Source organism: Glycine soja, chromosome 11, assembly GCF_004193775.1.
Source record: "Glycine soja cultivar W05 chromosome 11, ASM419377v2, whole genome shotgun sequence".
In the NCBI taxonomy this organism is placed as follows: domain Eukaryota; kingdom Viridiplantae; phylum Streptophyta; class Magnoliopsida; order Fabales; family Fabaceae; genus Glycine; species Glycine soja.
The window spans coordinates 43,322,747-43,347,130 of record NC_041012.1 but is presented as its reverse complement, the minus strand read 5'-3'; the positions used below and the strand labels follow the sequence as shown (position 1 = coordinate 43,347,130).

General features: G+C 32.5%; 4 protein-coding genes and 1 long non-coding RNA gene across 6 annotated transcripts; 2 read left to right on the top strand and 3 right to left on the bottom strand.

The window, feature by feature from the left end:
* The first annotated feature begins 1,116 nt into the window (after window positions 1-1,116).
* On the top strand, window positions 1,117-4,242 carry LOC114377459 (transcription factor bHLH112-like). Of its 2 annotated transcripts, none has more exons than XM_028335974.1 (7): window positions 1,117-1,698; window positions 1,889-2,423; window positions 2,538-2,639; window positions 2,773-2,838; window positions 2,996-3,055; window positions 3,201-3,254; window positions 3,539-4,242. In XM_028335974.1, exons 1-7 carry the CDS (start codon window positions 1,364-1,366, stop codon window positions 3,692-3,694), a joined length of 1,308 nt encoding a protein of 435 aa, XP_028191775.1. In that variant the 5' UTR covers window positions 1,117-1,363; the 3' UTR covers window positions 3,695-4,242. The 2 variants fall into 2 exon arrangements, with proteins under 2 accessions (XP_028191775.1, XP_028191774.1); XM_028335973.1 differs by having other exon boundaries at window positions 1,118-1,698; window positions 2,996-3,061.
* Window positions 4,243-9,948: 5,706 nt separating this feature from the next.
* LOC114376723 (probable NAD(P)H dehydrogenase (quinone) FQR1-like 1) lies at window positions 9,949-12,026 on the bottom strand. Its single transcript, XM_028334967.1, has 2 exons — window positions 11,924-12,026; window positions 9,949-10,778 (listed from the first exon to the last, which is right to left on the bottom strand). Exons 1-2 carry the CDS (start codon window positions 11,944-11,946, stop codon window positions 10,193-10,195), a joined length of 609 nt encoding a protein of 202 aa, XP_028190768.1. The 5' UTR covers window positions 11,947-12,026; the 3' UTR covers window positions 9,949-10,192.
* Window positions 11,997-14,578, top strand: LOC114376724. Its single transcript, XR_003659015.1, has 2 exons — window positions 11,997-12,779; window positions 13,923-14,578. It is a non-coding gene; the product is annotated as an uncharacterized LOC114376724 (long non-coding RNA).
* LOC114376722 (probable NAD(P)H dehydrogenase (quinone) FQR1-like 1) lies at window positions 14,458-17,194 on the bottom strand. Its single transcript, XM_028334966.1, has 4 exons — window positions 16,992-17,194; window positions 15,524-15,617; window positions 14,988-15,250; window positions 14,458-14,892 (listed from the first exon to the last, which is right to left on the bottom strand). Exons 1-4 carry the CDS (start codon window positions 17,012-17,014, stop codon window positions 14,661-14,663), a joined length of 612 nt encoding a protein of 203 aa, XP_028190767.1. The 5' UTR covers window positions 17,015-17,194; the 3' UTR covers window positions 14,458-14,660.
* A 5,314-nt stretch (window positions 17,195-22,508) lies between these two features.
* On the bottom strand, window positions 22,509-24,137 carry LOC114377168 (U-box domain-containing protein 8-like). Its single transcript, XM_028335576.1, has one exon. The coding sequence runs from the start codon at window positions 23,993-23,995 to the stop codon at window positions 22,874-22,876; it is 1,122 nt and encodes a 373-aa protein (XP_028191377.1). The 5' UTR covers window positions 23,996-24,137; the 3' UTR covers window positions 22,509-22,873.
* Between the last annotated feature and the right edge of the window lie 247 nt (window positions 24,138-24,384).

Here is a 24,384-nt window from a genome sequence, read left to right as displayed (position 1 = left end):
TATATCGCAATCTAATATGAAAGACAGAGAACAAAAGCTCGAATTGTACGCCAAGGATTAGGGGTTGACATTGATTTAATTACGTGGTTTATCCATTATTCTTCTTCCTCCAAAAAGAGGGCTACTGCATTTAAAAAGTATTTGACATCAAACACAAGTATTCTGCAGTAGTTGAAAGTATCTAAACTAATATGTATTAACTACCTAAAGCCAAATATGTATTCATTCAGTGTGGAATATTGTCTATCTCAGCTAATTTAATTTCTAAGGGAACAATGCCATTGTTGACATATGAATCTGGTCCCTGCTACAGTTATGTTAGGTCAAGTATTAGTTACATGGTCGTGTTTTAGTTTCACTAACCCGCGTGATGCACACGCTCCTACTCACAGCGATTTGGCCTTCCAATGCTCATTTAAAAATTGAAATATTAGTGCATTTCCTCACCTACTGGGTTTATTTTATTCACCGTAGTGGTACTACAATGTCTTCAACGATAAACATTTGGACCAATAAATGGTCCTCATGATCAAGTTTATCAGGGAACACACCTTTTTGAATTATTATAATCGTGTACTACCACATCAACAATTTATGAAAGAAAAATGGAGGATTCAATGAAAACTGAATGACTAAAATGTCAAATAAGTAGGAAACTGATATTTCGTTATATAATTAATAAATAGTTAATTAGTTACTATTCCATTATTAATTATTAATTTTTTTTATCAATTTTATGGTATTTTGTTTTTACTGTATTTGACTTTTCAAAAAGCTCAATATTGAGATTTTTGAAACCACAATTTAGAAACAAAGTGATTTCAACCATATGATCTTATATACATCCAAGACATGGCATGTAGATCAACTCCATCACTGTCACCAATATAGTGACCAAACTTTACACATAAGGAACACAAAGTCATGTATTAGTTATAATTCTTCATCAGATACTATTATTTTATTACATATACTTTTTTTAGAAAAGTAAGAGAGAGAGAGAGAAACAAGTCCGGGACAAATAATCATATAAAAAAATACCAGTTAAATATATTTGAAAAGAGAATTGGAATTGGATTCAAAATTCTCTATTAATTTCTCTTTCATTCATTTGTCAAATCATCTCCATGTAATGCCAACCGCGTTCCGGTAAATTCCCCTAGTCGTATCCTTCCAACCGTTCCATATATAAAATGTCTCAAACCCCCTAACCTTTCTTACATCCCCAACAAGCTTCTAAGTGTGTAACTGTGTTAGAACAAGAGCTCAAAGATACAAAAAATTCAGGAAATTCAGAATTGAAGGACAAACAGATTCTGCAGATATAACATATAGCTAGTAGCATCAAGAAGTCTTGCTTGCCATGGCTGAGGATTTTCAAGCTGCTATCTGTGGTGAAAATTGGTGGAATAATATTAATCCAACAAGAAGTGTCTTTCCTCTTATGCCATCAACTTGTTCGGTGGCAGCAGCTGATCATGCAGGAAACTACAGCACTTGGCAAAGTACTACTGATTTCGTTGATTTGAAGGGAACAAGGTCTTGTGCTGAGCTGGAGACTGATAATAACTTGAGTTTTCTTGATGCTGAGAAGCCACAGCAGAGTGAAAGTGGTAGCATCTTGATCAATTCCACCTTACAAATGATGGGTTTTGGCAAGTCATCTTCAACTTCATCGAATTGGAATCAATCTTTATTGTAAGTTTAATTTTCAGAATATATATCAAAACAAATATATGGTGTTGTTATTAATTAGTACGGCCCAAAGCTTCCCACCATGGAAGAAAAAGTTATTTTTTCTTTTCTTTTTCTTATTGTTTCTTTTGAAAAAGGAACTTCATTTTATCAAGCATATGCTTATCTTTTGTGAACTTCTTTCTCTGCACAGAGGGAGCGGTTTTGATTCTGTGCTTCAAGAAGAAACAGGCATAGGTGGTGGCAGCCAAGTTTCCACCGTTGATGCTTTGAAGCCAATGAACCAAGAATTTTCCTTGGATCAGCAGAGTCTGAATTCTGTTGTTACAAGCACTGGATCATTATCTGGTGGTTTCCCAGTTGTTTCAGCCTCCTATGGTTACCCTTCAACATTGATACAAAGCTTATATGAGCCTGAGCCTCAACCACAACAACAGAACTCACTTTTCACCAACCCCTCCATGTCCTACTCATCATCTTCCGCAAACTATGGGATATGTTCCAATGAACTGTCACCAACTTGGTCCAAAGTTTCTTCCCTTCCCAAACCCTCAATGCCAAAGCAACAGCTCAGTGGATTGCACTTTTCCAACAACACTGCTTTCTGGAATTCTTCAGCCGAAGCACTTAATGACATAAGAGCAGGTGTTTTTACTTCATCACAAGCCCAATATCAAACGGCAAAATTTGAAGAGAAACCCAACTGCCCCAATACTCTATTAAACAAGGTAATTAATTAATTAATTAATTAATGGTTTCCAAGTTTATAAATAATCCATGGCTGGCTAGCTAGCTAGGGTTTTTTGTGGATTAAAGGTAATAATTTGGTTTAACTACTTCAGCTCAAGAGAGAAGAATCACCAGACGCAGCGAAGAAAAATTCTCCTGAGCCTGCATTCAAGAGGCAAAGAATTGAGACTCCATCTCCATTACCAACTTTTAAGGTACTTTAGTAATATATTCTATTTTCCATTATCAAAGCTTTATATATATATATATATATATATATACTGGTTAACTTTCATTTATAATAATAACTCTTTAGAATTGATCATGTTGATATGGATATATGGACAGGTTAGGAAAGAAAAGCTGGGGGACCGCATCACTGCTCTTCAGCAATTGGTTTCACCTTTCGGAAAGGTAAATTTTTTTGTATGTTCTTTCTTTCACTTTATTTTTTTTCCCTTCACGGCAGCTTTGACAATGATATGGTAGAATTTAAACCTTTACATTTTAGACTTTGAAGGGTAAATTGAAAACTCACCAGATATTATTATATTCTTGTTGATTTTAATAGACGGATACAGCATCCGTTCTTCACGAAGCCATCGAGTACATCAAGTTCCTCCATGACCAAGTCAGTGTATGTTTCCATTGTTCGAAGTTCTAACTTTGTTTTAAAGAAAACCCTAGTTATAATTTTTATATTCTACAAAAAGAAAATGTTAAACGACAAGGGTTTTCTTATGTGTTTAAATATAATTTTTGTTTCTTAATTTCAGGTTTTGAGCACTCCATATATGAAAAACAACGGAGCTCCCATTCAACACCAGCAGGTACTCCATAATATTTATGTCTGAATACTCTAGTTACACACACATGTACTAGGCATCTTGATTAATTCATTGCAGCTGTCATAATCACCGCAGTGAATTATATATATATGTTGCAATATAAACCGTTTGATAATTCTATATATGCTCATCCGTCCAACAGTTTACGTTACACTACATTAAATGTAGTGAATGTCCTAACAATAACTTGACTGTAGAGAATATATAATTAATATAGAGATTTCAATTGTGAATTTTGAAATATTTGTATATTTGTGTGTTTGAAGGATTGTGATAATCTGAAGGACTCAGAAGGGGCAAAACAAGATTTGAGAAGCCGAGGGCTGTGTTTGGTGCCGATTTCAAGCACATTCCCAGTGGCTAATGAGACCAGTGTTGATTTCTGGACGTCTACATTTGGAGGCGCACTCATTGGCAGGTAGAGACAAGTGGAGAACTCGTGACAATAATAACTATATATTTATAAATAAACTAAAAGGAAGAAGAAGAAGAAGAAAACACGATTATGCTAAAGAGAAAATTAAAGCTGAAGAGAACAAAAGAGCAAAAAAGAAAAAGGAAGCTACTCTTCAAAGAGGACACGTAAAGCAGAATGATGTACACTAGTAAATGATTAGTGACTACTGGAAGAGATCGAATAATAGATTAATTAGCTATAGGTGCTTTAAGAAGTTTTAGTGTTTTTATTATTAACATCGATGAGGGGCAGGAACAAGTGCTAAATTCAGAGGCATTTGACATATTAGATTAGAGTTTTTGTTGCTGCTGTGGTTAGAGAGTCAGTATTATATGCCTGAATTTAGCAGATGGGGCTAGCTAGCTAACACGCCTTTTGTTCCTGCTATAATCGATGTATTATTGTAGTATATATTTTGAATCATTAAAGGGGTTTTACACCAACTTTAATTTTTTTTATTATTTATATGAAAAAAAATAATCAAAATAAAGCGGATTATATTGTACCGTTCAATTAATGTTCATTTTTTTCAGGTTAATTTAATCTTTTATTTGCTTATTGTATTAAAACGGGCTAGTGGTTACATAGTGGCTTACTTACCACTTCCCGGTTTTAGGGTTATCTATCTCTCTTTGTTTACTCATTCAATTAGTGTGTTTATAAATAAATTATACACGAGGGCACGCGGCAATGGCTTTTCAACCTAGCACTTATCAAATCATTGTCTTTGGCAATGAATCATTATTCTCCATCCTTATAAATTCCTATCTTCCCAATCACAAAGCTTTTGTATATAGAAATATTCAGATTACGAGGCAAGATATGATACTGTATTTTTTTTTACAATAATATAATGAATTTAGTTATTACATTAATTTTTTATCGACAAATATTAATCCTTAATATTATTAGTTTTTATTATTACATCAATTATAATTTTTTTTTTAGAAAACTGACTTTCAATTGTACTTTTGTTTGTCAATATTAGCGTTGTCTTAAATCATAGTTGTTTTTTTTTACCCAAAAATCATAGTTGGTTGTTTTTTTATGTATCTAATATTTAACGAGAAGAATGATTATATATATATATATATATATATATATATATATATATATATATTAAATTTATTGATTTTTATAATAATTATTTTAACAATTAATTATAATTTAATGGTAATATAAAAAGTATTTTATACTATCCGTGCATGACTATTAAATTCATATTTAATATTTTTATTGAAAAATATAATTTTGAAATAAATTTTAAATGTTTTTCTGATTAAAATTTATATTTTACTTAATTGTTATAAAAAATTATATTAAAGATCATTATAAGTTTACAAAGTTTAACTTATATACGTACTTGACGGAATAACGAGACTCTACTTTATTTGTCTCTTTACTGGTGTGTGTTTGATTTCTCATCTCTTCCTATTTTAGCACATCCCATATATATATAAAGCTAAAAGGATTAACTTTTTGCATATTGTGTATATTTTGACGTGATTTTTACTCTCAACGTACGCATTAGATGTTATATACCATATGAGTGTCAATTAAGTAAAAAGTTGTTGATCTGATTGAAATTAAATTTGTATATGAAAATATAATTAATTAAAAATAAAGATCTCATTAGAGGTTATTCAGATTTTTATAAAAAAAAATTATCACAAAATTAATAAATACTTTATAATAAATAAATACTTTGCATGTTATAGATAAAAACACTTAATATAGACCAAGTGGAAGGAACAAGTGCTTCGTATGTGTGGAAGTATAAAGTGATGTTTATTACCTCTTTATTTCAGTTATTAATATTTTTTATTTAAAGATTTTATTCGCATGTAATTAATCGATGCAAATATTCACAGTACTGTTTAGATATTAATCATCTCATGCAGAATTTTCACATAGCAGCAATTTAGATATTAATATGTATGAACAACAATATTCAACAAGAGTTTGTAACTCTGTATTTTTTTCTCAACTTTGTACTTGTATATGAACAAAAGTATTTCTTGTACTTTCCATTAACTTTTACCTATTAAAAACATTATTTTTTATGTAATTTTTTTTATTCACACATGACATAAATAATTACCCCTTTTAAAAAATAAATTGTTTTCATGTAAATTTTTATCCTTCTGTGATGTAAAAACTTACTTTTATAAGTTAGATATTTATATAGTTTTACATATATAAAGTTTAATTTTCACCTTTTTATGATACAATCTATAACGTGTTCATATAAAATTTTCATTCACTTGGATTTTAAATATTTATCTTGTGATTTTAAAAATGAATATATATATATATATATATATATATATATATATATATATATTTATATTTATATTTTCAGTCTGTAGCGGTAATTAAAATGACTTGAGATGTAACATTTTTCATTCCTTGTGATATAAATATTCACCATTTTGATTTAAAAATAAATTATTTATAATATGTAATTTCCATCTCAGTTGAAAAAAAAATTGTTTATATAGTTTAGATATTAATATAAATTTATGTGAAGTTTTTATCATCGTATAATGTAGTTACAACACTGTAAGTATTTGGTTAAAGAGTAGTAAATAAAGGACGAAGATTAAATAGAAAAAGAATGATACAACTAACTACATAAACAAATATATCTTCATGTTGCATGAATGTAATATTAATATTTAAGAACAATATTGAATAATACTATTGTAAATTAAAAATAAATAAATATGTACGTAACACATGGTGAAGAACATTAATTTTAGAAGCATGCAACACGTGTGATACATTTAAGATGCAATACATGAAATGAATTATATACTACTATGACATTGTGTTACAGAGGAATATCAGATAAATCATTATTTGAGAATTTTGATAATACTTAACATGCAATTTTACACATTTTTTTATGGATTTATATATAATTAACGTACGAGAAAACAGTGAGTGAAAGGTGAATGAATCAAAGTAGGGAGAAGATAAATTAACCATGTATAAATAAAAGCTGATATATATGCAGACTTGATATAATAACGGTGGACCAAGGATATAGCAAAACAAGAATTTAAATAATGAGAAGAGGAATAAGCTTAAAGCTGAAGAGTGGGCGTATGAGAAGTGACTAATCATGAAAAAGTACCACTTTAGTAATTAAAAATGTAATGGCCAGTATCTCTTGGCAGAGGCTTATCATTTTAATTAATTTATTTACGACTTTATGAGTTGACGATCAAACGCTAAATATTGCACCATACCGTTACCTTGAAGCATCTCGGGATCATATATATCCACCCTTTGTCTGGAGTACTCCGTGGATATATCAATATCAAATCTTTTTTTTTTTTCCTGTATAAAGGTGTGGTTACTTAACATAAAAGAAGATACATAAAGGAATTTCATAAAGTAGGAAATAAAGAAAAAAAGACACGAAGCATCATTGCAATATAATAAAGCATGCGTATTATTAATGACTCCTCACACATCTTTCTTCTTTGGTTGATTTGGCTAATCAATAAGTCCGTGTTTCAATCTTGTAACTTAAGTTTTTATTCCTTCCTTTCTGATTTTGCTATGCCGTCATTCACACATCAAAATATCGCTTAAATGCATGTCAGATTCTTCCATAGCTCTCCCTTGAAAATTAAACTTTTTACCCCGTTTAGTATTGTCAACACAACAATATGCTAGCTTGACCTAAATGAAATGTTCTCATTTGAAAAGGACACAATGATTTTACGGTGCGATAATAAGTACAGATTCTGACTTAAGCATCATGTTACGTTGTCTCTGATTATTGATCCCAAATTATAAGAGTAATAATTAGCTAGGAATATGATGATATGCCAAACATGGGGCTAAAAGTAAAAAGTGAGAAATGTATTGGATTTGGGCTGGCAACTTGAGGTAGACAGACTCGAGGGAACTGCTTAGTGTGGGTATTACTGTTTGGCCCAAAAATCCATGTATGCATGGGCTTAAACATGATGAAGCCTAACCCACGCACACAAAGCATTCTGAAAGGTATTTAATTAGTCCTTGATACAAAGAATTAATTAGTTACACTTATTCGATTTTATATTTTAGCATACATGTGTTTTCTTTATTCCTTTACAAGTGCAGTGGGTTTTTAGTTTGCTCCTTTTAATTATTTATATTTAGTTCTCTCAAAAAATTAATTCTCACTCCAAAATTTATTTAATAATTCACAAATCAGTGTCGGATAGGGAATCCACTAGCTAGGCGAACGAGTGTTAAAATGGAAGGATTAATAAAATGATATACGATCATGTAACCTTCTAATAATCCTTTTCAAAACAAAAATATATAATGTTCAGTTCAGAGGCAAATTCTCTCATGCGAAGCTGTTCTCATGGAAATCTGTTTTTCTAATTAATCCAAGGGATCTTTTTATCCGGCTGCTTTGAGGACATAATCTGAGGACGGATTAGACCATCAAATTAGCATCTGTTTTGATCTATGTGGGGGTTCTGATTTTTTGTTAAAAAAAATGGTTCTAGTTCGGTAGTTATGAGTTGGGGTGAGGCAAATGAAGTAATTATATGCATGTTTAATGCATTTTGAGTTTATATGTATTGCTATGCACCAACCTGGTACATCTTGTGCCACTTCAGTTGGTTTTCAATAATAAAATTCATATATTGCTTCTTCAAATAAAAAATTTAATTAATCGTTCTTTTCCTTTTTCTTTAAACTCATTCATATATATATATATATATATATATATATATATATATATATATATATATATAGATATAGAATCCTTACTTAAAAAAACATATTATAGAATCAAATTATTAACTTATTTTAAAAATGATATATCACATGCAATGATCATAAGATATTATTGAAATAAATATGAGTTAATTATTAGCTAAAAGAAAATGTCAAAGTTGTGTAACATCTGATAGCTAATGAACTTTAACTTTTTCAGAATTGTCTAATCTAATTACTCTGCATCATCACCATAAAGTCAATAATTCTCCTTTCTTTTTCTCCCCTTATAAATATTTTATTAAAGCGTATCATATCATATCATATCATAAGTACATTCCAAATTAAATCTTTTTTTTACGGATCCATATTAAAGATATGTATAAAATTATGAAAAACGGGTGAGAATAAAGTTATAAAATAAGTCGGAAGAAACATTAGAGAACAATTCAATGTGACACTCCCTTAATATATAGTTAACAAATTAAAAGTATCGGAGTAGGACAGATGCCGTCTTGAACAGCATATTCTTTCCAAAAAAGAAATATATTATTTCTAATGTTGCCTTCTTAAATATACTGTATTTCTTTATTTTCTTTTACTTTTGTCTCTTTTTTATTTCTTCTTTTTCCAATCAGAATATCACATCTTTGTTTAAATAAATATATGAAATACCAAGGATCTAATTCAATTAATTAAATATGGTACGTGAATTATTATAAATATCTTTGATATTGGTTTTTAATTTTTACGGATAAGTTAATTAGCATGTTTTATAACATCTCTTCTCTCGAAGTTTGTTATGGTTATAAGAAGATATGATATGATAATAGGATTATAAAATCGAATACATATAAAAAGTTTAAGAGATGGGTGGAAAGAGCCAAACTGACCATGATGAGTTAATCTTTTATCTCTTTTAATTTCTGCTGATGAATATATAATTATTTGAGTCCTTACTTTTTTTTTTAATTTGATCCTAGTTAAGTTTGACTCTTTTTTTGTTTTATAGAAATTTATCAAAATCTAGTATACAAGACCGACCCAAGTATAAGGCGTCCTATGCTCTTGCTTTAGGCCTAAAAAATTGTTCAATATTAAAATTTATATAATTTCTATGGTGAAGCATCTTACACATGGTGTATATACGGTGAAACATCAAAGATGACTTGAAACAACATCAAAGATTATCGCTTCAGACTGAGTTATAACTTTTTCCGGGTATCTGATGATTGAGGATGAGGGTGAGGTTGAATGCCCAATCTTTGTGGTCCTTGTTATATAAATATCTTGGTTCGCATCATACCAAGATTTCACTTTCAGAACAAAACCTAAACTTTGATACTAAGCCTACCAAAATTTGTAACTATTTAATTTACCAAAAAATTAATAACAATATGACTGAGACGGGAATTTATTGCCAAATTATATATCTAGATAATCACTTTAATTATCAAGAAGCGCATGATTAGCACCGAGCTAGCTATCTTCCAGTATATATTAATCACCAAATTCTTGTTATTGACAACAAACACTGCATTACAGGATACATATATTATGACAATTAAGTGACAACAATTGTATCGAAGATGAAGTATTAATTCATCATTATCTCACACGTACGTACTTTTATTTTTTCTACTAACATGACCTTATTCTGGTTTGATATTAATAATAGGGTAACTGGAGAGAGAGTATAGTGTGGGAGATAGATGAATGAGATGTATCTTATCTATCCCTTGAGCTTTTTTGCAATGGCTGCAAAGTATTTACCCTGATGAAAAGCTTGAGCCAATTCCAAGTCACTAGGTTGCCTTGAGCCATCCCCGACAACAGTTCCTGAGCCATAAGGGGACCCACCTTTGACCTTCTCCATCTCATACATGCCATCTCCAAATGTGTACCCAACCGGAACAAAAATCATTCCATGGTGAACAAGCTGAGTGACAGAGGTCAACGGGGTCTCTTCTTGTCCACCTCCTTGAGAACTAGTGCTAGAGAAGAACCCTGCAGGTTTTCCTGCTAGTGCCTGTGTATGCCACAGCCCTATAGTGCCTTCTAAAAATGCTTTGAATTGAGAAGCCATGGTTCCAAATGTTGTTGGAAAACCGAACAGAAAGCCATCGGCATCGGCAAGCTCACGGGGTTTAATAATAGGAACATCATCACTCTTTGGAGGTGCTCCCTTCTTCACAAGGACTTCTTCAGACAGTGTTTCAGGTACCTGCCACAGTTTTGCTTCTACTCCCTCCACGGAAGCAGCACCTTTTTCTATCTCTCTAGCTAGCTTCTCAATGTGTCCATACGTAGAATAATAACTAAACATATATGCGATATGCAAATTCCAATCAGATTTTAACCATAGAGAAATAGTAGACGCTAGCTATAACTTCTTGAACAGGATATGATATACTATTATATATTATTGGTCTTATGATACTGATCAATATAAAAGTTTGTCAGAATTAACTGATAGAGCTTGCTTAGAAACTCTCTACTAGTCGTTTTTGAAAATAATATTGTAGGCTGAAATTCACCTATTAATTGCCCTTGGGAAACCCTCTTGTCCCCAAAAATTAAAGTCAAAACTCTTTCCCTTGGCTTCTATATCTTTTTATTTTTTATTTTATATTTTATGTGATATGATATACAGTCCAAAAATAAATATTTTTAGTGCAGGATATGCGGGGGAATCAAACTTAATTATAGATAAAAAAATGTAATTAAAGAAAAAGATCTTACCAAAGATTATTAGTTAGATTTTTTTAAAAAAAAATTAATCATAAATAAAATCAAGATATTTCACATCAATAATATAATGACTCAAAATTAATTACATATGAATAAAATAAATGGAATATATGGATTTATAAATTGACAAATTCTACAATAGTGAAGTGAATTTATTAGAGGTTTCAATCAACTTGACTCACTTGGGTTGGTTCACCATGAATTTAACTTGAATTACTTTTTTGGTATGCAAAAAAATACATAATCTAGCTCAACCCATCACAGTTTGTTGAATTAAATAAGTTGGCTCACAAACAAATTCACCTGATTTAAAAAAAAATACAGAAAAATGAAAAAAACCATAAATATAATAAGTCCAACAATACACTAATTCATAACAACAAACTTATAGAGAATTAAAAAATAAAATGAAAATTTGAACTCATAAGATACATTTAAATTTAAAAATAAAAAAAATGAGTTAACACATGTTGGTTCACCTCAATCGACACAAGTATTAAATGAGCCGAGCAAAATCAATCAAAAAATGAGCCTACATTTTTAATCCTCTGTTTAATCTGTAATTGAGTTGGACTGTATTGACTCATAAGTTAGAATTCATTTTGACATTATTAAGGAGAAAAGCATATAAGCCGACGAAAATAGAATGTATTACTGTATGTTCAAAGTCATCAGAGTAAGACAAGATGGAGGAGAAAGGAGAATGTCTTACACAATGTAAACCTTGGTAACCATTATTAGTAACCTATATTGCCCTGTGTTGTCTCCAAATATCCGTGGAAACCAAAAGGTGTTGATGAATGACACTTGACAAGGTACCTATACTTATAGTGTCACCTTTCACCATTTTTTTAGATTTAAAAAGTGGTGAGATTTTTTTAAAGTTAATGATAATATTTTTATAGTGATTTAGTTGGGGTTGTTACATGCACTTGGTACTTCCGTTGCAAACTTTGACACTCCTTAATGTCATGTTTGGATTTTCAATAACTATTCATGTTTTTTGTTGAGAGGGTTAAAATAAAAATTTAGACCGCCTAATGGTTAAGAAGCCTTATGCCTAGGCCGGCCTTGTCTCCCTCAATTATGTGATAACTTTATTATTATTATAAGAGAGCCATTTAATTAGTCGTATTGTTCCCAAAATTACATTTGCTATCACAGATTTTTTGTTGTGTACTGCTGGGCCGCCACACTTTTGGATAGTTGTTTTCATCTTTGAGCCTTTCTTGGCCAATCTTAATGAATTCTGTTAAAAAATATGCTTTTAAGGATTTTTCATACAGAAATTATCAAAAATAAAAGAACAGGACAAAAAAGAGAAAAAATGTTTCATCAAGAACATACGTAGGAATTTTTCTACTTTGTAATTATGCAATAATTTCTTTTAAGAAAATAATTATGTAGTAACTTATTTATTTAATCATTATTGTCTTTTGTCAATTATTACTATTATCATTTTTTTTATTGAGTTTCACTTTTGATTAGTCCAACTGTCCAAGACGATGGTGGCTGATGCATAATTGGTGGGTCAAATGGTCAATCCTCAAACTTACGTCATACAAACGGTTAGTAGCTAAAATCACGTCCATGTTCTCCATTAGTTTCACAATGATTTATAATTTCTTATACTATTGCACCATTATAACATACTTTGTGGATAAAAAAATCTGTCTTTTGCTCTTGAACTAGTGTCCTAGCTATCCTCTAATGTTGGGTTTTCTTCTTCTTTATTCTTAACATATAGAAAAAATAATATGCTATAAAATATAATTAAATTTTAAAATAATATATTTATATCTCATCCCATCATCCCATGTAATGTATATAGGTATTAATTATTTAAAAAATATAAAAACTTAAAACGTGGTTAAATAGAATTTTTATCACCATTAAAATAATAGTTTGTTACTACTATGAAATAAAAATTAATGCATAAATAAAAAATTTATTTATAAAATTAATTATTCAAAACATTTTACGTTCTTTGGAAAAAGTCCTTGTACATACAACAATTTTATTAGTTGATAGTTGTGTTTTTCATCGTTAAATAATGGGATTGGGTATAAGAATATAAGGAATGCTAGCAGCACACTTGATCTCTAAACTCTAATACACATTTTACTGTTGATTAAAATTTATGAAAAAATATAAAAGTAAGAGAGCCATTAAATGGTAACATGAGATTTAGGTGTGGAAAGTCATATAAGATTTTGGCAAGACAATTGGTTACATGAAGAGAGCTTTGCAAAACATGATATCAGAACAGCAGAATGAGGTAGTTGGAAAAGTGGGAAAAAATGGGTTGGTGAGGATTGGATTTGGGAATTTAAGTGGAGGAGGACGAGATTTCAGTGGGAAGAAGATTTGGTTGAAAATATGAATAATATGCTGAGGAATGTCTAGCCAAAGTTAGATAGGGAAGACAAATAGAAAGCTCTGAAGAATACTCGGTTAACTGAGCATATAAGGCTTTATACAGCTTACATCTGGATACTCATCAAAGCTATCACATTTTTTCGGTAATGTGGAAATTGTTTATTCTTCAAAACATTGTCATCTTCATATGGAAACTATGTAATGTATAGAAAGGTTGCCAACTATAATCTCAAGAAAAGAAACATTCAGTTGCATAGCAATAGTTGGTTGTGTCCTTATTTGTCAACAAGAAGAAGCCTAAACAGTGGCTCATGTTCTTTTCTTGCTCTAAGGTGACACAAATGTGGTTTGATTGTTATTCCTGGCTGCAACTCACGACAGTGCTACCAGAAAATCCACAAGCTCATTTCTAGCAACATAGTCTTATTGGGGGATCAAAGCAAACAACACAAGCTAGGTGCATGTATTTTTAGAGGAGGTAGTCTTGACAGAAACAAAACCGTGGAGGAGATTTTGTTAATGCTAGGTTGATGGGGAGATTTTTTGTAAAACACATGCTATACTATTGATGTGTTGGGTACATAGATAGGTGGGAATTAACTGGTACGGGAATATATATAGTTTAGTGTTTTATTTTGCGATAGCAGATTCTGTTGTAGAGGCATACATGTTTTTATGCAGCAACAAACTTGTAAGGGATGGTACCCCTTATATCCTGTACGCATTCTCCTCTTTAACTATATAATATACAAAAATACTAAACAGTACCTATCTATAAATTCAAATCCTTGACCTGATAGTGATCAATTTAACACAAAGCACACATTAGTTAGATGGCTGATAGTGATCAATTTTATTAGCACCGAGTTTCCAGTATTAATTACCAAATTCTTGTTATTGACAATAAAAACTGCATTACAGGATACGACGATGACAAGTGGTGACAACAATTGTATCGAAGATATATGAAGTATTACTTTATTCTCTCACACTTTTATTTTATTTTTGCTTCTAACATCTCATTTTATTTGACACAGAATATGGTGTGGGAGATATATGGAGGATAAAAATCATTGAGATCCCTTGAGCTTCTTTGCAATGCCCGCAAAGTACTTTCCCTGATGGAAAGCTTGAGCCAATTCCAATTCACTAGGCTGCCTTGAGCCATCTCCAGCATAAGTTCCTGCACCATATGGGGAGCCACCTTTCACCTTCTCCAACTCAAACATGCCACCGCCAAATGTGTATCCAATGGGGACAAAGATCAATCCATGGTGAACAAGCTGAGTAATAGATGTCAACCTGTTTAATCAAAAACAAACACTGGCTAAGGTTAGTTTTAGATGCCATGTTGAGTGGATACAAAATAAACATTAATGAAGAATTCAGTGACTCACGGGGTAGTTTCTTGGCCTCCTCCTTGAGAACTAGTGCTATAGAAGAACCCTGCGGCCTTTCCTGCTAGTGCCTGTGTACGCCAAAGGCCTCCAGTTGCATCAAAAAATGCTTTAAATTGAGCGGCCATAGATCCAAATCTTGTGGGAAAACCAAACAAAAAGCCATCAGCCTCAGGAAGCTCATTGGGAGTAATAATTGGAACATCACTCTTTGGAGGTGCTCCCAACTTAGCAAGGACTTCTTCAGGCAATGTTTCAGGTACCTGTTTAAGTGCAGAAAGGAAATTCCTTATTTCTTCTGAATTATATGAAGGGTGTATAGCATGGCTAAATCATTTTAAAGAAATTACTATGAATTCTTGAATACTTTGGTGACATGTCATGTCCTCAAGATTGAAAAATGTTGTCAATTCCTCCACACATCAATAATTCTACCAAATTAAAAGTTTCATTAATATCATCACTTATGCGCTGCTAAAAGAGGTTGAATAACTGAGCACTTATTGTTTGAATGAAAATGAAAAGAGTTTACAAACCTGCCACAGTTTTGCTTCTACTCCCTCCACAGAAGCAGCCCCTTTTTCTATCTCTCTAGCTAGCTTCTCAACATGTCCATACGTAGAATAATAACTAAACATGCGATGCAAATTCCAATCAGATTAACCATAGAGAAATACAGTAGACATTTAACTTCATGAGCAGGATATGATATACTATTATTGGTCTTGCTATATTGAACTTTAGGGGTGCGAAAAATTAGTTCGGTAAAAAATTTGAACCGATTACAAACTATTTAAACTGATTCAATTTTGTGTTCAAATAGTCAAACCGATTTGAAAACTGGTTCAGAATAGAATTAGTTTAAAAAAAATAGACTGATTATAAGAATAAGATTAGTTTCAAACTAGTTTTAACCAAACCAATTTTATAAAATCAATTCAGTTAACTGAATTGATTTTATAAAACAGTACACTTTTTTTTTTTCATTTACAATCCAATTTAATCTAAAATGGTTCTTTGATGGAGCTAGTAGCTTAGAAACTCTCTACTAGTCAAAGGGAGCACCGACATTTATGTAGGATGGAATTCACCAATTGCCTTTGTCAAACCCCTCTTCTCCCCGAACTTCCAAAGTCACAACTTTTTTTTTTTTTAAAGTGATATGATAACTAAAGGTGGCGTTAAATCAATTTATAATGAATATACAGTTCAAGAATCTAAAGTTCTAAACATTTCTACTGCAAGCATTTTGTTTATTCAAAGAAAGGACAAAAGGCTTCTTATCTACTCCCAATTTCCTTCCTCTATCTTCCAGAAACATAAAAGGGAGAGAACAGGATAAAGAAATAACAACATAACATAACAATGCAAAAATTTCTCCTCCTTGGCTGCAATAGTAAGAGCTGAAAAGCTATTAATTCATTCTCTCTTCCAAACAGATTTGATTTCAGGATTATGCAAATTTATGTTATTAGTATTTAATTTGGTTCCCTTGGATTCGACACAAGTTCAACTGCAAAGAAGTAACAGGTTCCAATTCTGGTTTGGTGACAGAAAGCAGAATCTCAAAATTTCAAGGAATATAAGACAAAACAGCATGAGATTATGGGAGCTATTCTACATGAATACAAACCCTCGATTCCTTCAAATACCATAAGGAAGTGACGAGATAATACATACACTAATAGTTGACTTTCCGTGGTGAAAATTCTTCACAAGTAAGACACATACTGTACGAAAAGTCAAAAACTTAAAGCCAATACTACTGAAGACTCACCACCCCTTCCTTCCCAATTCATCAATCTACAAATACTCAATACAATTATAAGAGATTAAGAAGAAAAAAAATTCCATCAATCAATCATTAATTATATGTGGAGAAAATAAAGCAGACCCAGGATACGAGGATTTATAAATCGATGAACTATACAAATACAATAGTAAAGTAATTAAGACTAAACCATCAAAGTAGGACAAAAAAAGAGGAAAGTTTGAATGTCTTACACAATGTAAACCTTGGTAGCCATTGGTAGTAATCTGTACTACTCTGTCTTGTCTCCCTGTCTCTGTAGCAACCAAAAGGAGTCGGTGAATGAAACCTTGACAATGTACCTATTCTTATAGTGTCGCTTATTATTATTATAGGAATGGCGTACGTTTAAGGATTTTCAATATAAAACTATGAAAAACATAAGAGCAGGAAAAAATGTTGATCAAGAAATGATCAACTCTTATCCAGAACATACCAACGAATTTTTTAACTTAGTAATAGTTATACAATACTAACATTTATTTGATCATTATTGTATTTGGTCAATTATTTTTCATATTTTATTATGATGAGTTCCAAGGCGTGGTGGGTGGTGCATGATTGGTGGGTCAATCCTCAAACTTACATCATACGACGGTGGAGTAGTTGGAATCACGTCCATGTTCACTCTTAGTTCACAATGATTTTTAATTTCTTATTATTGCACCATTATAACATACTTCTATGACTTAAATATGCCGTAACTGTGATAAGGAAACTTACCTTTTTTTTTTCCTATTATAAATATTGAACCCCTCTTCTCCTCGATTTGACTCGTATAATTCGTCTGTTTTAATAGAATAAATTGCCGTTACTTTCACCTATTTTTCATTTCTATAATCCACGAGTCAAGTTAGATAACACCCGTCCGCCCGTCCGGTTGTGTTTTTAAAATTTATAATTAAAAAGGTTAGAACTTTTCTTTTCTTAATCACTCAATTATTGTATGCATTTTTTTTTTGGTACATGTGTGCATAAATTTGATTAACTCTAAAAATTAATTTTAAATGTCAATTAGTTTTATCATTCTTTTAGGTGATACTTTGATATTTTTTGTACTTTATTTTACGTTTTATTTTTGTTGTCTAATTTATTAATTTTTAAATTCTTAGTCAAGTTAGTCTATTAGTAGTTGAAAATTAAGGGTTACTTGGGAGGCAACCCAAGCCTATTACATATAGAAGTTCCTAAGTACGCGCCTCCTATTGTGTACCTTGAAGCATATCCATCATTCACCTTTGATGGCAAGCCATGAGAAACCCTTGTGAAGTTTTTCCTTCATCTTACCACTCCTAGTTCACCTCATAACAAATTTGAATTTTATATATAAAAAAATGTGCACTAAAAGAGTTAATCTTACTATATTATAAATATCTTCTTTTTAAATAAATTTATTTTCTGTAAAAGAAATAGTACAGACATGAAAAAAAGATGTTTGAATTGTCGTATTCTCTTTCTTTCTCTCGTAGATATGGGACCCATGTATGCATAAACACCAGCAAGGCAGCAACAGTAATTAGTGGCTTTTGATGGACGAATACATGCCCGGGTTCCCATCATAGCGAATACTTGAGATGGGGAAACACAATGAGTCCATGCCAAATGTGCCCGAAAATGAATATAGGAGCAAATGAAGTATATTTGCCCAAAAGTAAACCAATCCCTGGGCTTGCTACGAAAAATATCATCTGATTTCTGATTTCAAATAGCATGACCTAATTTAAAAATTTCACCCAATTGAGCACGTCTAACATATTTTTTCATAGTAGCTGAATCGCTATAACTGACTCCATTTAGCTTGTCACCATTAAGCTTGTCACCATAGAACTCAACAATTACACATACTTGTTTGATACTATATTTCGATTCTGCCCTTTTAGAAGAACTGGCCATTTTGATCCTTTGGGACAACATGATGAATTTAGTAGATCTTTATAGGAGGCTCTTGGGATCAATATCGGCAATGCAATTCATCCAACGATAAGCCTAACTTGAATTATAGAGTTAGATACAATTAAACCCAAATAAACAACATGTTAAATATTGGGGTTATTACTCATTTTTGTAGGTTTTATTCTCAAATTATTTCTTCAATTAATATAAGAAATAGCAATAATAAATAATATATATAAAGAATTCTTTTATCCCATTCGGAAGGATATCATTTCATTTCATAATTATCTATGACTATCATCTTTGATCTTGCTTTCCTTTCTTTTGTTCTCTCTTTAACATTTACTAAAAAATTCTGTATACTTAGTGGAAGGGCCACTGAACATTCTACTCCGCAATCATGGCCTTTAACATCATAGAAGTTTTCTAAGTGAATGTTCCTAAGTTCACCGCTGACATAATTTTGTCGCCTAACTGCAAATGTTCTAATTCCAAGTTCCGGATTACTGATTATATATAGGTTCTGTTCTACGAGGTTGACACAGTAAGCTGACCTCTACCACTTTTATTAAGGAGATTTGGATTTGAATTTTGGAAAATGCGTAATACAAATGTAAATTAAGCATGGGAGGGAGGGAAAATATATTTTTTATTATATAATTATATTAAAGTATTAATTAATTAAATCATGAGATTACATATTTTTTATGTGATAAGATCAACTAATATTAAATGTCAAATTATAAAAAATTACATATTTAATCATTTTTATTAAAAAATTATCAATCAAATTGTTAAATATTACATATGTTTTTTTTTCTTAAAATATTATTTTATTGGATAATTAATTAAGAAAAATATATTGATTCAATTTGATGTAATAGTCCGTAAAATAAAAATACTACACGGTTACATGAGAATGAAAACAAGTATAAAAAGTTTACACTTACTTTCATTCTCATAGGTCGTTCTCATTTTATAACTGAAGATAAAGACTTAAATTTATAATATAAAGGTAAACTTATTTTCTTTTAATAATAAAAAATAGAAAACTGAAAAATGATATGGATGTTTGAGATTGACAACATGTTAGAATAATTTTCAGTAAGCTTTATAAAAAATATTTTTTTTTTTAACTTTGAGAGAGATTTTTAAAATAAATAAACATTTAAAAATAGTCTATCTTTAATACGTACTCTGGACTTTTGTTTTTGTCTATATAAGACTGACATATTTGGGCTTCGACTCAGCCCTTAGACAGGCTCTAAGTCGTCTTGGGCTGAAGTACGACAAATTTTCTAGGGCTTTGCTATAGGCTTCCCTCTCGTTGCTATTTAAACATCCTCAATTGTTTTTTTATAACATGAAAATACCCCTCACAAAGGAAATTAGTTTCCATTATATATGTCTACCACTTATACAACGAAAACTTGCTTCCATTGTGTAGTTGGATGCCTATATACAACAGAAATAAGCTTCGTTGTATAATATTTTTTCACACCCTTTGCTACACAATAGAAACCTTTTGTCATTGTGTATTTTTTTTTTTCGCGTACAGGAATGGTTCATCATGAACCAATTTTAAACTTAGCCGTGTTAAAATGCACCCTGAATAACAGAAAAAAGTACGTGATGAGCAAACAAATCTGGTGTCTGAATAAGCAACGTAAAGAAAACTAGACAATCTGACAAGCTTAGTAGCAACCTTAATAAAGCAAGCAGTGAGATTTACATTAATATTGATTAGGTAACCAGTGACTCAGCGAGTAAGGGTCTCTTTCGCGAACTTAGTGGAGGGTGAACTAACTCCCTGCCAAATACCACCAATAAAAACACGAAAGGCAATATGAACAAACTTTTAAAAATAATTCTAAAAGTAAAAGTAACTTTTTAATAAATAAAAGTTTTATATAAATTCCAGAGAGAGAGAGAGAGAAACTAAAAGAAAAAACGGAGTTAAACATTACAGGTTAAAAAAAGTTCCTAATCCAGAAGCAGAGTGGAATACTGAAATGTATTAAGACCAAACAAATTAGCAACTTGCCTCTGCAACATACAGGAGGTTCAACATGACATAATAAATCGAACAACCTCCTTGAGGGCCCCACCGAGTTAAAAGAAGCATGCATAGTAGTAAAAATACAAGGAGATCAAAGAAAAATTCCTGAAGCAATTTTCTATCAACCCTGACAATTAAACTTCAAGAACGTTCTCAATCTTAAGTTAGCATACTGGAGAAGGCGAGAAGCCATAATATTACAATAGACATAGAATCCAGAGTTTTTATTTTTTGGTTACAGAATTCACAGTTTATTTAGAAGGAAGAGATGTTTCTCATCTCTCAAGCTAAAATTGAACCATATATTCATTATCTGCAATTTCAGCATCTAGCACTTACTATGTAACGTACACAAACCCACTCAACCAAGGTGGGTTTGCTTCAACGGCCAAGAAAAAAACAAATAGGTGGTTCAGTGGTTTTGTACTAGCACAGTAGTAAGTAATGCTTTCGTACAAACCAAATATTCATAACACTTCCCTAACTCCTAGATAGCTCATTTATTTAAGGTAGATAAAGGTAATAAAATTATCTAGATGAAGCTTTCCATGCTACTACATGCCAAGTTGCCAACCAAACCTATCCACAGAAATAAAAATGAAGCAGCAATAACACACAATTTAGTGTGCTGCACCCTGTGCAGTGGATCTGGTGATGAATTTAGAAGAGGACAAAATTTAGGTACGATACTTTAAATGCCTTTTGATACTATTATTCAATTAAAATAAAAATTGTACTTCAACATGTAAAATATTGTACTTCAGTTTTTTTTTCTTCAGAAAAAGAAGACAAGTACTTCAAAGACCACACCAGCCGTCCGTCCCCTCCCCTTTAAATTGACCACCCCATATTGAAAGTAAATTGTCAATAACAGAACCATTCAAACAGACAGTTATTATACCAACAATGATATTTGGCCACTCTTTAATTACAAACACCTCATCCAACTTTTATCATTTTTCTTTATATCCCTTTTTTTTTTTTATGACACGAAAAAACTTTTCTTTTCTTGAGGGTGCTCTATATTTCTTCTTATTATATCATATCCGCTGTTATACTTCAATTTATTTTTTCTACTATTGTTTTGTCTCTCCAAATGCCAAATAACATACATGGTGTCACATATCATTTTTATCATTAGACATTCAGAGTACAGTACAATGGGTCAATGGCAGTCTATTACAGGGTAAAAAACTCTTATGCAACGTTTGATGCTCAGTTCCAAATCATAGTACAAGTCTGGAAGAGAAGATAAACAATAGAGGAGAATGATGGTATTCATTACACTTTTCAACACCTTCAATTCTTTTGTTTATAGCTGTTCAAAAGATTCTTTGGTCAAAATTTTCATAGAAACTGGACTATTTAATTACATCCATCGTGGTATCTAAAATACTTTTGGCCAATTAATTGGCGGCCAACACTATTATTTGTTCTATAAATAATTATTGAATTGAGCAATAATTATAAAGACATTGATTTCTAAAATTTCATACATTAGGATTACGGAATATATTTCATCCAAACATTAACTATTAATTATATGCATTAAGGAAAGTTTGTTTTCAAAAGCTCTGCCTGAAAAATTCTAAATTCTTAGATTGCATATTCTGAAGTAAGTTATTGTGATATGGCCATTCTCAAATGTACGCTTCGAGTGACATAACGTGGCCGCAAGGAAGTTGTTATCAGTTGCTTTCATTGAAGTGTTAACCCAGTATTGCATAGTTGCTTGGATTCCAAGAGAAATTTTCAGACAGGAAGGAAGCATAACAGTCCAATTGGAATTTCCAAAGGATGAACAAGAGAAAGCTATCCCATCAAATTATTTTTTTTCCAATGTACAACATACAAAAGAACCCTATATCTATATGATACAAGAAAAAAAAAAAAAAAGGATCTGTCATTTTGTACAGGAGGTCAGGTAGCTACCCATCAATATAGAATTTTACAAAAAAGGGGAAAACTCACCTGACCTCCACAGAGGAGGTCAAAACTGACCCTTCTCCATTCCATATCCAATTAAAGATGATTTTGAATACATAAAGTGGAAGCAAGATGAGTGTTGGATTGGTTTTGTTATTGTAGAATGAATCGAAGTGATATCCAAATTCCAAACTGAACTCAACTCAAGCGATGGGTGTTCCCACGGAGAAGCTGAACCAAACACGAGGAATTCCTTCTGACCGTAACATTATCATCCTCCACCAACCCTTGACATATTTCCAAAACCCCGTTTTTTAAAGCCTCGACAACAGTTTCTTGACTGTGACAACAGAGTGAATAAAGAGCCATAAGAGCATACTGAACTCCCCTGGAGCTTCCATTCCTGAAAACGCGCGTAAGAATCTGCACACACCCGCAAAACCGTTCCATCTGCTCCCTCCCCTCTTTGGATTTTGACAAAACCCCAATAACCTCAACGCTCCTCTCAAGTCCAGAATCGGCACACCGAAACAGAACGGGAACGGCGCCGCACTCCACCGCTTTACGCCGGTTATCAGGGAAGGAGCAGAGGGCGTAGAGCGCCGTGGCGGCTTCTTTTCTTTCCCTTCCCTTCCCGTCGCGGAGGAGTGTCACGAGGGCATTGATGGAGCCCGGGAAGGCTCCGATGGTGGCCTTGTTGACGTGGAGGACGGCGAGGCTGGTGAGGAGGGTGGCGGCGAGGGCGCGGCAGTCGGAGGGGGCGGCGGAGGAGAGGAGGAGAGAGATTAAAGGGGAGAGGAGGCCCTCGGCGACGAGGCCGACCTTGGCGTCGTCGTCCAGGGAGAGGTGGAGGAGCAGGGAGAGGGCGCGGTGGCGGAGGTCGGCGGCGGAGATGTGTTGGAGGAAGGTTAGGAGGGCGGGGACGAGGGCGGGGGAGTTGAAGAGGCGGCGGCGGAAGAGGGAGTCGGAGTGGGAGAGGCGCGTGAGGTGGTGGAGCGCGTGGAGTTTGGAGGGGAGAGGAGAGGAGGGAGAGGTGAGGGTGGAGATTAGGGTTTGAGGGTGTGAATTGCTACTATTGATGAGAGGGTTGATGGGGGCGTAGTTGGAGATTAAGCTTCGGAGGGCGTGGTTGGGGATGAGAGAAGAGTGTTCCGGGAGGGGCAGTTTGGTAATTGGGCAGGTGCGATGGCCGGCGTCGAGCCAGCGCTGGATGGAGGAGCGGTCGAAGGTGTGGCCGGAAGAGAGGATGACGGGGTCGGACATAATTTCCAGGGAAATCGGACACTTTAAGTACTCCGGAAGCTCAGCCTCAGCCGCCATTGTTTGTTAGTGAGAAGCCTTTACGAGGTTTCGTTTCCAAAATTCTTCTTATGGTCACACCTAGTCATTCTTCTGCTCTGTTTCCGCTGCAAATACCACACTACTACTATCCTTCTCCTTCCCCCCCAAATACTAATCCAAAAATAAACATTTTGCATCTTTAAATATTTATTGATTTTTAAAAATGAAAAATATTATATATATATTTATCTATTTGATCATGTATCATTTATTAATTTATTACTCGCCAAAAAATGGAGATACAATTAAAACTATTTTAGTATTAAAAAGTAAATACATTGGCCTAATTGGAAGATTTTCTCTTATTTCTGGTGGAAATTGGTTTATATTATTATTATTTTTTGTTGGACAGTGAAAAAATTCATAAC